The sequence below is a fragment of the Sus scrofa genome, chromosome 17, assembly GCF_054392235.1.
Source record: "Sus scrofa isolate SSC_HxYL_T2T_F1_AM1 chromosome 17, Sscrofa_HxYL_maternal_Yorkshire_Landrace_v2.0, whole genome shotgun sequence".
Lineage (NCBI taxonomy): Eukaryota > Metazoa > Chordata > Mammalia > Artiodactyla > Suidae > Sus > Sus scrofa.
Window position 1 is genome coordinate 48,892,568 of NC_139399.1, and position 15,762 is coordinate 48,908,329.

A 15,762-nucleotide genomic window follows, 5' to 3' on the forward strand; every position below is an offset into this window, starting at 1 on the left:
ACCCTCTTATGTTTAAGAAGGCAACAAGATAAATGGAATTAACACTGTCATATGTTATGCATGAAAGCTGTTAAGGGAATAAATCCTGAGTTCTCGCCACAAGGAAAAATATTTTCTTTTCTACTTGGTGTATCTGTAAGAAACGATGGATGTTCACTAAACTTCTTGTGATCATCATTTCATAATGTAAGTCAAATCGTGATGCCATATATCTTAAACTTACATAGGGCTGGATGTCAACTGCATCTCAGTAAAACTGGAATTAAAAAAAAAAAAATACAATGATGGAGTTCCCGTTGTGGCATAGTGGAAACGAATCCAACTAGGAACCATGAGGTTGTGGGTTTGATCCCTGGCCTCGCTCAGTGGGTTAAGGATCCAGTGTAGCCATGAGCTGTGGTGTAGGTCACAGACCCGGTTCGGGTCTGGTGTTGCTGTGGCTGTGGTGTAGGCTGGCAGCACTGATTAGACCCCTAGCCTGGGAACCTCCATATGCCATGGGTGTGGGCCTAAAAAAGACAAAAAAAATAATAATAATAATGATAAAAATGATTTCCCCACACACTCGGATCTAAGGAGACGAGCCTCCCTCAAAGACAGCTAATAATGACGTTTCCCAAGGAGAGTCAGGGGTGGGGATGGGGGGGAGCGGAGGGGGGGTGGGGGGTGAGGCTTGAAGCTTTTATAAAGACGATGTTTGTTCTCATGTCTAACTATTATTAGAAATAAAAGCCAGAGCATGTAAAAGAGAAGAAAAAATTGTGTTCAAATGTGTTATAAAATGCCCCAAAATGGAGAAGAAAAAAATAAATAAATAAAGCAGTTGCCCAGTAGATAGCTGGTTGTCTGCTGCTAGAGAGGCCAGAATTTCAGCCCCGGACCCTGAGTTTGAAGAGGGACAGCCCTGTTCCCAGGCTGGGCCCGCCCACAAGGACTCCCTTTCTGCCTTGTCCTGGAGGAGCTGGGCCGAAAGGGATCCCACTGCCTTGTAAGTCAGGTGGGGAAACTGAGGCCCACGAAGTGAGGGAGCAGCCCCGCCTCCTTCCTGCTGCTCCAGACTCCACTCTTTCTCTGTCTCTGGTCTTGCCCAGCATCGACCACTTGCTTCTTGAAGGATCTGCCAAAAGCCACTTATCTCTGAGCCTCAGTTTCCTGTCGGTAAAACAAGAATGCCGATCTCTCCCCAAGGGACTGTTGAGAGGAATCTTGAAAGATGTTGAAGGAGGCACAGAGGTGACCTTCTGCCGCCTCTCCTGGCTACCCCACCCCCTCTACCTCCCTCTGTTTCCCTTCCCCCAAGCCAGGCCGGGGCGGTTTATTTATTTATTTTTTATTGTTTATTTTTTGCTTTTTAGGGCCACATCCAGGGCATATGGAGGTTCCCAGGCTAGGGGTCAAATCGGAGCTGTAGCCGCCAGCCTATGCCAGAGCCACAGCAGCGCCAGATCCCAGCTGCATCTGTGACCCACATCACAGCTCATGGCAACGCTGGATCCTTAACCCACAGATTGAGGCCAGGAATCGAACCTGCATCCTCATGGATACTAGTTGGATTCTTAACACGCTGAGCCACAATGGCAACTCCAGTCTGAAGCGATATAAAGCAGAGCTCCAGGAAACAGAGCAGGGCAGAAGCCCAAGCATGGCCCTGGGCATCTGCCGCGCAGCCCTTTCCTGAAAGGAGCTTCTGAACCCAGGCCGCCTCCAGGCCCCATTTCCCCACCCTCAGTGGGCCCTGGGTTGGGGGGCGTCCTAGCCCTGCCCATCTCCCCGCCCTGCCTCCTGGATGAGCCTGGCTTACCTGGGCACCAAGCGTTGAAGAGCAGGGTGAAGTGACCCAGAAGGAAGCTGGAGCCCTCGTAGCCGGTGGAGGCCTCCAGGTTGAGGCGGTACAGGCCGATGGGGGCGCTGGCCGGGGTGCTGAGCTGCAGCGAGAGGGTGTTGTCCTGCTGGTCCACCACCTCGGCTCTCCAGGCACCTTCCTCCGCAGCATCAGACAGCCTGAAGCGGGCCTTGGTCCCGGCCTCCTCGCTGGGGGCTGGGCCTGCAGAAGGAGAAAGCAGAGGCGGTGAGCAGAGTCTGTGAGCATCCGGGTGGTAGGGCTGGGCTAGAGCCCAGGCGGCAGCGGCCACGGGGGAGGAGCACACGCCCGGAGGCCTAGTTCTGCCCTTAACCATTGAGGGAACTTGGCGAGAGGTTTTTATCTCTCTGAGCCTTGGCTTCCTCATCGTAAAATGTGGATCAGACCCCACAATGTGCAGAGTGGTTCTGTGGGAATGAAGGAAAAACTGTAGGCACACAGCACATCCTTATCCTCCTGGGAGGTTCCTGCTGGGAGAGGGGACAGCGTGGCCTGGGGCAGGATCACAGTGACACAGGTCTAGACTGGCGTGACTTTGGACAAGACCATCCTCCTCGCCGGGCTCGGTAGGGCCATCAGTTTTTGTTTGTTTGTTTGTTTGTTTTGCTTTTTAGGGCCACACCGGCGGCATATGGAAGTTCCCAGGATAGGGGTTGAATCGGAGCTACAGCTGCCAGCCTACACCACAGCCACAGCGACGCCAGATCTGAGCCACATCTGTGACCTACATCACAGCTCACAGCAATGCCAGACCTTTAACCCACCGGATGAGGCTAGGGATCAAACCCGCATCCTCATGGATACTAGTTGGGTTTGTAACCTGCTGAGCCACAACGGGAACTCCCTCAGTCTGCCCGTCTGTAACATGGACAGAAGTTAGGCAAGATACTCCCAAGGGTCCTCCTTTCCTGCCTAAACCCCTTCCCTGCTAGCATCCTGCTTTCCCTTTCAGAAAAAAAGAAGCCCAGCCTCTGAGTAAAGTGGGACCTTGGTCCTCTGACGTGCCCAGTGGAGCCTGTCTGCAAGCCCGCTGGCTACTGGCTAGCAGAGGGTACTGGTCAAGGCAGGTCTGGGTGTCTGTCTTCCCAGGGTCCCCTCCAGCTTTCGGCCTCTATGTCTCCTTCAGCAGCACCTAAGAGCCATCCCTCACCTTCCTACAGCCTTTTACACTTTATGAAGTGCCTTGGCCCTTCCTGCTTCTCCTGAGACCCATTGTACAGGAGGGAAAACTGAGGCTCAGAGAGAAGGGTTCTTCTAGGGATAACCCAGGGGGCTGCAGCAAGGCCAGCATCTGAGCCCAGGTCCCTAGCTCTGGGCTGCCTCCCCAAGAGGATGCTCCCTAGGGAGGGTCTCAGGGCTCAGTGTGGTGACAGCCTGCCTTGAACTGGTCCCTTTTCAGGTGGAGGGGAGGGCCCGGAGCATGCAGGCAGGGCTGAGTCATGGGGAGGAGGAGGAGGGCCTGGTCACCCTTTCTGGACTTGGGCGGAGGAAAGAAGAAACAGAATCTTCTCTGCCTGCTTGGGCGGCTGCCTGGGGACAGTTTCTGTTTATTCTTCCATCTCCCTCCCTGCAGCTCTGCCCACCCACCTCTGATAATATGGGGGCCTGCTTACTAGGGGCCACCTGCCAGCCTCTCCCACACCCAGGCCCAAATATAACCATGAACTCATAGGCATGACATAGGCCTCGGGAGCCCTGAGTGTCAAGAGCCAGCTGTAAGCCTTTAAATGCTCCCCGTCTCCCAGAGTCAGTATTTAGAGGCGGCGTCAGGCAGCACTGGCGCCTGAGAGCCAGCCTGGGTCTGGTTCCCCGACTCAGGCCTTGAGCTGTGTAACCTGGGCTAAGTTACAAGGCCTCTCTGATCTGCACTTTTCTCATCGAAGAAGAAAACAGGCTTAGATTACATGCCTGGAAAGGTCTGATTCCAGGTCTGAAATGGGCTCTATGACTTTGGATGGGCTGGTTCTCTGTGCCTCATCTATGAAAGGCAGTCAATTGCGATACCTCCTCCTAAGGTCAACGGGAGGCTTAAAGAAGGTGAGGCTTGCCAGGAATATTGCAAGGTGCCTGGCTCATAGCACGTTATCAATAAATAATGGTTCTTGTTTACTCTTTTTTTTTTTTTTTAATCTTTTTGCCTTTTCTAGGGCCGCTTCTGAGGCATATGGAGGTTCCTAGGCTAGGGGTCGAATTGGAGCTGTATTCCCTGGCCTACACCAGGGCTGCAGCAACACTGGATCCGAGCCATGTCTGCAAACTACACCACAGCTCACGGCAATGCCAGATCCTTAACCCACTGAGCAAGGCCGGGGATCGAACCCGAAACCTCAAGGTTCCAAGTCAGACTCGTTAACCACTGTGCCACGACGGGAACTCCTCTTGTTTACTCTTGTCACCACCACCTCCTCACACAGTTTAGAGGAATCAGGGAGAGTTCATAGAAAGCATTTAAAGCAGTGACTAGCACACAGTCATTACGTGGTGAACATGAGCTACCCTCAGTCTCATCAAAAGAGACCATGACGCATCAGAGTTCTCAGGACCAAATAACAGATTTTGAGACTGGAGTGGAATATAGAGATTGTCTAGCGCCACCGAATCACTTCACAGATAATGGAAACTGAGGCCGAGGCGGGTGTGACCACATGTCCCAGTGTGCCCAGGAGAGTCCCACTCCATGCCCGTGGTCCTGGCACAATTCTTAACGGCACCCCTTTCATCCTCAGAAAAGACTCTGTTTGGATGATCAATGATCTGGTCGCCATGGTAACGGCCTGGGCCACGTCCCAGCACCACCATCACTGTTGACACACCACCCTCGGGACAGGCCAGGAAACACATTTCCCTTTCTCTCTGTCCCAGGACAGCCGTGTACACACACACATACACACCCCTTTCTTCTGAGGGGTTCCAGTGGGTGGAATGAAGATGGGCTGTCGCCTGGCCTCACCGCTGCTCACGTAAATGGGCTTAGAAAACTCCCTGGCGGTGGCTCCACACAGTACTCTTTGTGGGACCAGGGGCACCGCAGAGACCCCTCTGGGCCTAAGTGACCCTGGAGACCCGAGGGCTCCTGGTCACTATCCTGACCACAGGATAAGGTGGAGTGGATAAGGGGAACCTTCCAGAGTCAGACCTTCTATTAGCTGCATAAAGGTTCTTTTCACTGCTGCAGGCTGACCTCGCTCTCACCCCATCCACCCTCCAAACCCTGGGCCCCCTTGGATGGAAGCAGAGCTTTACTCTGTAATAAGGATGGGGCTTGTCTGCTGTGGTCCAGACCCCACAACGGAGCCTGTGCCGTCTCGAACCGGCTGGGTGAAATGCACCCTTGGAATGGGAGGTGGGGGCAGCCAGGCCACACACTCCACTGGCTGAGGGGTCTTCGCTGGCCCTCTCCCCTCTTTGGGCCTCAGTTTCCCTGAAGAGGTAGGACAGGCTGATCACAGCTAGAACAGTCTAACATCAGAGCAGGGCACTCTGGCCAGGCTGAGGGCCAGGACTGACCCGAACCAGGCCTTGGGGTGGGAGGCCTGGCTTCCTGGTATTGTCCCTCAGCTTCCCCAGCCCTGGGGAGGGTCTTGGTGGCTCAGAGAGGGAGGCCGTGTGTACCCAGAGATACAGGGCCTTCCATGGCTGCCCCTGGGGCTGTGGAAGTTACCCGGGCAGGTCGGCTATGGTTTGAGATAAGTCAGCGGAGACTGGAGAACAGAGATTAGTTGCTGGGGTAAGGAGGGCAGCTGCCTGCCTCCCCCGCGGCCCCAACGCTGAACTGGGAGCCTCATGACCTAGTGCCAGGCTGCATAGACAAGTGGAGAAGAAGGAGCACCTTGCGAGTGAAAGAAGGAAGAAAAAAAAAAAAGATGGGAAATCCCAGGTTGCCCAAGCCAGCAGCGTGTCCACCATCCATTTCACAGAGGAACAAACTGAGCTGCCAGGCACGTGTGGTGAGCAGGTAAATATCCCTGCTCTCAGGTCACAGCAATGAAAAGCCTTGACACTGGGGTCAGGTTGAATTCTGCTCTGTCCCTAATTGACAGTGTGACTTGGGCCAACAACTTGACCTTTCTGAGCCTTGGTGTTTCTACCTGTAAAATGGGGGCTTGTTATGCTTCCAGAACAAAAGGATTCAGGATAAGCATGCATATACCTACATAAATGATGTGATTTTCCTTTTTCCTTTTTCGTCTTTTCTGGGGCTACACCCGCAGTATATGGAGGTTCCCAGGCTAGGGTTCAAATCAGAGCTGTAGCCACTGGCCTACACCAGAGCCTCAGCAATGCCAGATCCGAGCTGCGTCTGCGACCTACACCACAGCTCATGGCAATGCCGGATCCTTAACCCACTGAGCAAGGCCAGGGAAGGAACCCGAAACCTCATGGTTCCTAGTCGGATTCGTTAACCACTGAGCCATGACGGGAACTCCCCAGATATTCATCAGCCCAAGCCTGAGCCTTCTCAGGGCCCCACAGCCAGCCCTGAATTGCCAGGGACTCAGCCTTCCACTTTACAGAGGGGGAAACTGAGGCAGGAAAGATCGGAGACTTGCCGGAGGCCCCTCAGTTCTGTTAGAAAGGACCCCAAGAATGCTGAGTGTGTGTGTGTGTTGGGGGGGTGCCCCTGGCTAGCAGGTATGTCCCTGCCAGAAGGGAAGGGGGAGGGAGGGAAGCCATGGAGGGGATATCCGAGGCCAGTCTGCAGGCGCTGTGATAAGCCTTATCAAACGGCTTCCCAGGTAAATACGGGCCTCACCCCGCTTCCTCTCTGGGCTTGGAGACCTCGGAAAGAGCTAGAGCTGCCCTTTCCCACCCTTGGGTCTGAGTCCCAGCCAGGTGGCCCCTCGCTGACCTTCAGGTTCCCACCAGAAGCCAAACCCGGGGTTCTGTCATCGAAGGCCACCTTCCCGGGAACGGCAAACAAAGAAGACAGGACACCGGGCCTCTGGGGATGGCACAACCTCAATATCCCTTCATCTACTGCTGGAGTCCCCGGAGCAAGACGAGCACCAACTGGGCACTCCCCCACGCCAGGGCTCCTCTCCTAATGACCTTCTACCAGGAGCGCTTTTGCTCAGAGACGCTAAACAACTTGCCCAAAGTCACACAGTGGGTAGGCGGTCCTGTCCACATCAGAACCTGAGTCTGGCTGTCCAGCCCCTGAGCCCTAGAGAACCTTCCAAGGCTTAAAGAACTACGGGGACATAAAACCGCCCACCCAGAGGGCTGGAGCCAGCTGGGTTCTCTCCACACCAGACCCAATTTGGGCCTGATCCTAGGGGCTGGGTCAAGTTTCCTGGGTTCCAGGAAACAGCTGCGGAGAAGAATCGGAACGTTGTTTTGCTGTGGGGAAAGGCGGCCGGGACCCTGATGTACCTGCGTGGTAGGAAATGTCCCCTGAACCGTGGCGATAACAGGCTGTCAGGAACCCAGGCGTCCAGAAGTGCAGGCTTGTCTACAAGGCTGAGCAGCCTTTGGTGACCCCACTCCCCTTTCAGGGCCTCAGTTCCCTCATCTGTAAAATGGGGTAGTGACTGGCGGGAATTTCTCAGGGGGGGACCTGTGTCACCCGCCCCATGGTCAGTCAGGGGACAATGGAATCACGGAACGGGGAGGTCAGGGGGAGGGTTTGGGACTCACCGGTCACGGCACTGAAGGTGAGCCTGTCCACACTGGGCTCGTAGTTTCGGCCCTCGAAGTGCAGCGTCAGCCGGAAGGCCTGGCCCCGCCGGACCACCAGCCTCTCCCGGCACAGGTCAGCTGTGTGGTGGTCACGGCCATTGGCCTCCAGCTCCAGGTCGCATCTCTCTAGAATCAGATCTGTGGAGACAGGGAGGGGCTTGAGCCATGGTTCCATCCCTCAGCCACCTGGGGCTCTTAGGCTCCCTGCATGGGGGGCGTTCAGGGTCCCCCCAGGAGCTAGCCGTCCCAACCCCCACCCAAGCTGTCACCCAGGGATCAATCAGGCCTGACTCTCTCTGCCTTTTTTTCTTTTTTCTTTTTCTTTTTCTTTTCTTTCTTTCTTTTTTTTTTTTTTTTTTACAGCTGCCCCCGTGGCATATGGAAGTTCCTGGGCTGGGGGTCAAACTGGAGCTATAGCCGTCGGCCTAGGTCACAGCTACAGTAACACTGGATCCAAGTCCCGTCTATGACCTACACCGAGGCTTGTGGCAGTAAGAGATCCTTAACCCACTGAGCAAGGCCAGCAACCAAACCCGCATCCTATGGATACTAGTTGGGTTCTTAACCTGCTTGCTGAGCCATGATGGTAATGCCTGAATCTCCCTGCCTCTTTTTTTTTTTTTTTTTAATTTTTTTAGGGCCACACCCTTGGCATATGGAGTTTCCCAGGCTGGGGGTCAAATCAGAGCTATAGCTGCTGGCCTACGCCAGAGCCACAGCAATGCAGGATCCAAGCCGCATGTGCGACCTACACCACAGCTCACAGCGACACTGAATCCTTAACCCACTGAGAAAGGCCAGGGATGGAACCAGCAACCTCATGGTTACTAGTCAGGTTCACTACTGCTGAGCCACGATGGGAACTCCCTCCCTGCCTCTTAATCACAGATTGTGTGCACTCTGCCTGCTCCCAGCCATGGGCCCTCAGGCAACTCAGTTTTTCTGGGCCTCACTTTCCCCACGTGTCCACTTTATCTAAGTGCCTGCACATAATAAATGCCTATTAAACACAAGCTAGTCTATCAAGATTGGAGGGTTCTTTTGGTAAAAACAGGGGCGGTATTTGTTATCGGTTAATTACACAGGCGCTGCCTTTTAGGTTCAATCTCCAATTTCCAGGAAATACAGAGGATTGAGGACAAATTAAACTCAGAACCAGGACACAATCAACAAAATTCATGCTCTGGGAAACGACGGGCAAAGTATTTGGTTTCTTTAACCAATAAATTGCAGGGAAAAAATAAAGTTGAAGAGAGAACCTACAGACCAAGAAAAACCTAAGACATTTCAACCCATTGTGCTGTGTTACCCTTACCTGGATTTAGATTCCAAAAACTATTTTAAAACATTTGTGACATGCCTGAGACAATGGACAATTTGAGTACTGATGGAATAACGGTGATCATTAGGAAATTTTAATTTGTTTATGTCAAAAGGGCCCTTATTCTTTAGAGAGATATATATATCTATACACATTCCATACATATATACATTACGTCATTTCATCTGCACATATATACATTTACAAATGAAAGGAGGTAATGTCTGGGATTTGCTTTGCCTTCTAAATAATGGGGAGGGGGTGAGAGGGGCAGGAAGCAGCAGCAGCCATGGGTTAGCTGAGGTTGGGACTGGGTGATGAGAATGTTGGTATTTATTATACTACTCTCTCTCCTTTTATGTATGTCTAATACTCTCTACAATAACAAAAAAATTTACTGACAGAGGTTTTGGGAGTCTTCTGGACCTGAGTTTCAGTTTTGCTGTGCTGCTGTGTGATGCTGGGCAGGTGTCTCTCCCTCTCTGTGCTTCCTTTTCTGAAGATTCAAAGGACTGCTGTGACGTCTAGAAGAGGAAACCCTTTTTCCAGGACCTGGTCCAGGACAAAGGTTTGATACGTGAAAGTCCTCTTTACAGTTTCAAAGGAGGCTGAAGACTGGGGTAGGGATCAGGGTGGGGGGCGGATGGGAGCATGAAGGTCTAAGAGAAGCACAAATCACACAGACCTTGGCAAACTCTATCTGACCCGTTCAAGGTCAAGATTGGGGGACCGCATAGGGTGGGAGAAGTGGGCAGAATAGAGTCTCAGAGATCTGGGACTCTGGAGAGTCTGCGGTCCCACTGAGGCCCAGGGGTGGGGATTTGCCAAAGATGCCCAGCAAGTGAGCCCTCCCACTGGGACATCCACGCGGGTCACCTCTGTGTCCTTATGGAAGACCCCCTCGAGAGGTGTAAACAAATTGCCTAGGGACTGCCAAGGGCTTCGACGTGGATTACCTCCCCTTAAACCTCACGACTACCCCACTACCACAGTGTCATCACAACCTCCACTTGGTAGAGAGAGACATCCCAGGGCCCCAGGTCTCATGGCAGGTGCCAGCCGCAGCTTTGGGGTCTGAATCCAGGGATATGGATTCTGGAGCCCGCGCTGGTAAACACGGCACTCACAGCTCAGGCTTTGCTGCGTACCCCGCCCCCGCTCCACTCCTCCCATCCCCCGCCCTCCTCCTGTGTTGTTTCAAGCCTCGGAGGAGACCCGGGAAGTTGAGCCCCCACCCCCAGCAGGAGAGACCTCCACTAGCCACAAGGAAGAACTGCCCGCTGGTCTGCAGGGGTGAAGAAACACAGTTTGGGGCAACTTCAACTCCAGAGAGCTTAAGTAGGAAAGAGGCCATTGTCATCTCCCCGGGGAGACCGCAGAGAGATGGTCAGACCGAGGTCTAGGGTAGATGGGGCGCTTTTCTTTCACTGTCTGAAGGAGTTCCAGAAATTGTGCCCAGTCCCAGAGGTGCAGAAAAAACTGGGGTCTAGGATCCCAGGAGTTCTGCACTGAGAAAAGCCCCGAGGTCTTCCAGGCCACTGGGACCCCTGTAGGAAGTGGCCACTCTGGTAACGGGGTAGAGGGCTCATCATAAAGGGCATCTCTAGGGTCCCCCAGCCCTACCGAGGCCCAACCTTTGGGGAGGGGATGGGAAACGGCATGGGGCACAAGTGGTCACCTAGGTGACACATCACAGTCGGCCGTGAGCTGGCTTTCGATCACATGGGTTGGGGACCTGGGTCCCAGGGAGGGGCAGAATGGGTCCGAGATCACACAGCAGGCAGGGAGGCAGGCCTATGTTCCTCCTGCTCGTTCCTGCTCCATCATCTGCCCCGTGTGCCCATCCACATTCGCTCTGCCCACCCTCCTTCCTGGGGCTGCGGTGGTACAGAGGTCATCTCCAAATGCACTTGACCCAAGAGTCAGCCAGGATGAGTCAGTCCAGCAGCATTAGTGCAGGTGCATCTCCCATCATTGAAATCCCTCCTCCAGGATGGTAGCCCTACCTGTGTGTGTGTGTGTGTGTGTGTGTGTGTGTGTGTGCCCACATGGGGACAGGTAGGAAATGAATTGAGCCCCTTCCTCATTCTTCTCAGGCCTCACAGACACACCAAGGGCGGGCATTACTGTCCCTGTTTTACAAGAGGGGAAACTGAGACTCAACAAGTGACCAAGGAAGGACAAGGGTTGCAGAACTTGAGGGCAAGGAGGGACCTGGGAGAACAAGTCTGCACTCAGTCTCTTACCTCAAAGGATGCTGAAAGCTCCTCTCCAGCCCCCCAGGCTTGGCGGGTACATCTCCAGGGGTAAGTATCTGAGGCCAGGCCAGCACCCTCTGCACAGCTTCATGCCTGGCACACAGCAGGGAGCCAGCCCCCACTCACTGACTAAGGATGAGTGACAACAGTCCCTATCAGAGTACCTTGGGGTTTTCAACACGCCTTCGTGTTGCATTGTCTCAGCTGATCCAAGGAAGCAGGGGTTAATGCCTGTGCCCTGGGGATGGGGAAACTGAGGCCCCAGCAGACCTGGGAGCCAGGCACCTCTCACCCAGCCCAGCCCTCCTGCTATGCTCCAAATCCAGGACTTGGGGACTGAGCCCAGCCTGCCCCGGTGGGACCATCGGAGGAGGGATGGTCAGACCTGGGGCCCCTGAGCAGAGGCGGCGGCGCTGGCCCTAATACTCACCCTCGGCCATGGTCAGGTGGTGGACGTGCTCCTCGAACTGGTGGCAGGACCCTCCAAGTGCAGACCACTAGCAGCGGGCAATGCAGGGGCCGGGAGCGCGGGGAACTTATAGCCCGCTTAGGGGCGGGCCAGGGGCGGGGCCGCGCGGGAAGGCGGGACCTGGGGAGGCGGCGGGGCCCCGGCTGGGCTCCGGCTGACTCTCCACCAGCCGGCGGGGGCGCACCGGGGGCAGGAGCCCAGGGATTTAGGGAGGGTTGGGCAAGGGCGCCCCCTGCGGAAGCAGTCAGAGCACGGAGCGGAATGGCAGCCACAGGGACACAGAGGCCAGAACACCGGACACACCTGGATACACAGACTCAGACCTTGGGTAACAGAGACACCTGGACACAGAAACACATGAGCAGAAAGAGACTCGCGATTGTACCAGGAGGTACAGATATACTTGGATACAAAGACATGGACCGGTAGTCAGGGCAGACCGGGATCCAGAAGACACACACACACACACACACACACACACACACACACACACACACACACACACACAATCAGATACAGAGACATATGGAGCAGGCACAGACACACAGTCAGAGACAGAGGGGTTGGACACGTAGAGACACAGATACCCTCCAACAGATACAGCACATAAACCTGGACACACAAACACGATGACATGGACAGAAAATCAGATTAAAATCAGAGCCAGCCAGACACACACGGACGGGTATCCACCCACCAAGAACCACATACAAATAAGCAGAGGTCCAGATGCACCCAACTCACCATCACACACGACGGCACGCCATCAGAGGCAGACACAAAAGCAGAGTGGGGCACCTACAGACACCCAAAGGTTCACATACTGGGAGATGGACACACACGCAGACATGGATTCATGTACAGACATGCAGACACACCGGCAAAGACAGACACACCACACCTGTGCCTGTGGCACAGCCCCGACAATTTCCCTATCTCACCCATCCCTCTAGCCATCTAATCATTCATTCATCCATCCACTCACCCCCCATCCATCCACCCACTTACCCCTCCCGCCCTTCACTGATGGTGTCCTTCACAGGCCCAGCCCATTCCAGAAGGGAAGAAAGCCACCGTCTCAGGGACTTGACCTCTGACCTCTCGCTCCTAGCACCCTGGGGGGGTGGGGGTCCATTGCCCAGTCTTCTCCCTCTCATCCCCTGGCATCTTATGCTTCTTACCCACCATGAGTTCTGGGCAGGGAAGGTCCTTGGAGAGGCAGGGGCCTGTGAGGTGCCCCTGCCCCCCCAACCCTTTTTCCAGAATAAATTCCATATCTATTGATAGCTTTGGGTTACAAAATCAGCCCCAGTTTCTGTTCCTATGACACAGCACAGGGAATAAACCTGTGTCGTTTTTAGTGGATGTTTGTCCCTGAGTCAAATGGGCCCCTGTCTGGGGTCTTAGTGAACAAACTCAGGGCCCCGCTGACCCCTAAAATAGCTCCAGGATGATTAGCGCCCCATTTTACAGGGGATGTTGTTGCAGAAAATGTTCCCTGCAGCTGGCAAGGGCTCAGAGGAAGGAGCAGGGTGAGTGAACTTCAGTCAAAAAGCCAGGGTTTGGGTTCCCACTGTGTAGCCAAGGGCAGGTATTTCAGCTCTCCAGGTCTCAGTTTCTCCCTCTGCAAAATGGGGGCAAGAATCCTTCCCTGAGAGGCCTGGGGTAAGACTCAACCAAAGTGACTAAGGTTGGGTCCATAGCATGTAGTGAGTGCTCAATAACTGGGGTCTCTGAGTTTTGGAGCTAAAATGCCACCTGTCCCAGAACTTGGCCCTGAGGCACAGGGACCTCAAAGAGGAACAGGAGGCCTGGGGACAGTCAGGCTTTGCAGAAGGAAGGCTGCAGGCTCCGTGTGGCTGTAAGAGTCAGCCCTGCCCTAGAGGAAAGGATGGGGTTTTGTCTTTGTCCCTTCTGTCCCATTTGAAAATGACATGCTACCATCTCCCTTTAGAACCCCACCCGGGAACTCCCTGGAGGCCAGGTATCCACTGAAGTCTTTTTAGAAAACCCAGCAGGTTTTTCCTGGTGCCTGGCTTGGGGCTTGCTTGGCAGCAAGCCCCGGACCAGTCCCCGACCTAGTCAGCTTCCTCCTCTTTCTTCCTCTCCCCGTTTCTGTGGAACTGTGACCACCTAAGTGATGCAGGGCCCTGCGCAAGGCCAGGACAGGGCAGCTCAGCGTCAGAACGGGTTTCCAAGAAGTGGCTGGTAGAGCTCGGGCCCCAGGCTGGAAGACTTGGATTTCAGGCTCAAGGACCGGCGGGCCTTTGCCTCACTCTGGCCTCAGTTTTCCTATCTGCTGCTATATGTTACCTCACTGGGAAAGTGAGGCCTCAAAACCCTTTCCTGAGTGGGAAACAGAGGCCCAGGGAGGGTGATCCTGGGCGCAAGGTCCCCAGAGAGTACAGGAAGGCCCTCATCCCCCCGTGCTGGAGAAGTGCGGTGCGGAGCACGGCTGAGGTCACTCTTGGCTCTGTGATCCTGGGCAAGTGACTAGATCTCTCTAAGCCTCAATATCCTCATCTACAAAATGGGTATAGTAAGAGTGCCCACCTCTGGGAATTAGAGATAATGGCTGTGCAGTGGGGGAGGGGGCACACAGTATGTGCTCAATAAATGCACCTATAATTTTTCAGTGCTGGCGTCATCAGGAGTCAGAACTCCCCCTCCCCGACTAAAGGGAGCTTCTTACTTGTGTAGGTAGCCTTGAAGCAGGTTGCAAACAATGTAGAATATTTGGCGGCGGGGTTGCTTAGAAGAACTCTCTGTCTCCCAAAGAAGTCTTGGACCCAGGAGCACTGACTAATGCCTATGGGCCCCCCGTTAGTGGGATTAGTCCTTCATCCCACCAGGATTTTCAAGACCTCGAGGTAAAGGCAAAGGTGAATTTTCAGAACTTAGGAATAACCCATTACCAGCCAGAGGTCCCATTGAAATCTCACAAAATGATTTTTGACATGTATTAAATGAGGAAACTGGGGCTCAGAGAGGCGAAGGGACTTGCCTGAGGCCACACAGTAAGGGAGTGGGGGCATGGAACCTGGGTTGGTTTGAAAGCTTGTGCTGGCTCTTCCAGGGTTCAGAGGTCAGTCCTACCCACCTCCCCCATTTGCCAGCCACCTAGGGGTGGGGCCTCAGGGGCCTAGGTCCTGTCTGGTCTTACAGCCTTTGGCAAGTGAGGCCTCCAATGGCAGTGGTCCATGCTTGTGATCCGTGGTGTCTGGTGATAGATGTCTAAGGCATGAGAGAGGGAGGGGTGAGTCAGAGAGAGTCGAAGGAAGATGGAAAGAAGGAAGGATGGGAAGGAAAGGAAAAGGGTTAAGGTTCAGAGAGGTTGGGGAAACTGCCTGAGGTCACACAGCACAGCTGAGCTCCCAGGCCCTGACTGGCCTCAGCTCTTCCCTAAAGACCAAGGACCCTCAACCAGGGGTGGCCCTGGAGGGCTGAGCTGGGAGGGGAGGGAAGGCCAAGCAGTAGTGGGTGGGACCGTGAGAGGACATGGCCTCAGCTTCTCTACCAGCTGGTGACTAATGGCGGATGAGCAGCGTCCAGCATGAAGCGCAGGGTCGGCAGGGCCAGACTCCCTGGAGGTGGGAGAGGCTGAGGTAGGAGCGTTAGGACAGGGGACTTGGGGAAAATGTCAAGGGCCCGGCATGACCTTTTAGGCCCTTTGAGAGGGAGTGTGATGGGTGGCTTGTCTGGGGCAGGCCGTGGGGAGCAGAGAGCAGGGAACCCTCCCAATGTGTCCATTTGGCAGATGGAAAAACTGACCTGGCCCTGGTGTCCTCAGCTCCGCCCTTATCATGTGTCACCCCCCCGCCTCCACTGCCTCTGCCCCCAGCCTAGGGTCTCAGCCCACACACTCTGCCACTGAAGCCCTGAGGATGTTGGGCATTTTGGTTCACTTCTCTGAAACTTCAGTTTCTGTTTCTGTAAAAGCCGAAAGCATGACCCAGACCTCGCAGGGCTGATGTGAGGATGAGACGGGGCGATGGGGCCAAAGAGAGCCTCTGAGAAGCCATCTGAGCTCGTCCTTCTCCTGCCGAAACCCCCAGGGGAGCTCTTTAGCCTGGCCTTCAAGTCCCTGCAGCTCTGGCCCAACTTACCTTCCAATGAGATCTCCCCCATTTGCACCCTCCAGCCTCACCAGACACTCTTCGAGCCCCCAGTGCAT

The 15,762-nt window shown here is 54.4% G+C and overlaps 1 protein-coding gene across 1 annotated transcript in view; it reads right to left on the reverse strand.

Moving 5' to 3' along the window:
* TGM2 (transglutaminase 2) overlaps window positions 1-11,631 on the reverse strand; it is a 34,858-nt gene extending 23,227 nt beyond the window's left edge. The window contains exons 1-3 of the mRNA XM_003359989.6: window positions 11,550-11,631; window positions 7,499-7,678; window positions 1,802-2,044 (exon numbers count right to left, since the gene is read on the reverse strand). Of these exons, the coding sequence (XP_003360037.3) occupies window positions 1,802-2,044; window positions 7,499-7,678; window positions 11,550-11,559 (433 nt within the window). The 5' untranslated portion in view covers window positions 11,560-11,631. The remainder of the gene's footprint in view (window positions 1-1,801; window positions 2,045-7,498; window positions 7,679-11,549) is intronic.
* Between the last annotated feature and the right edge of the window lie 4,131 nt (window positions 11,632-15,762).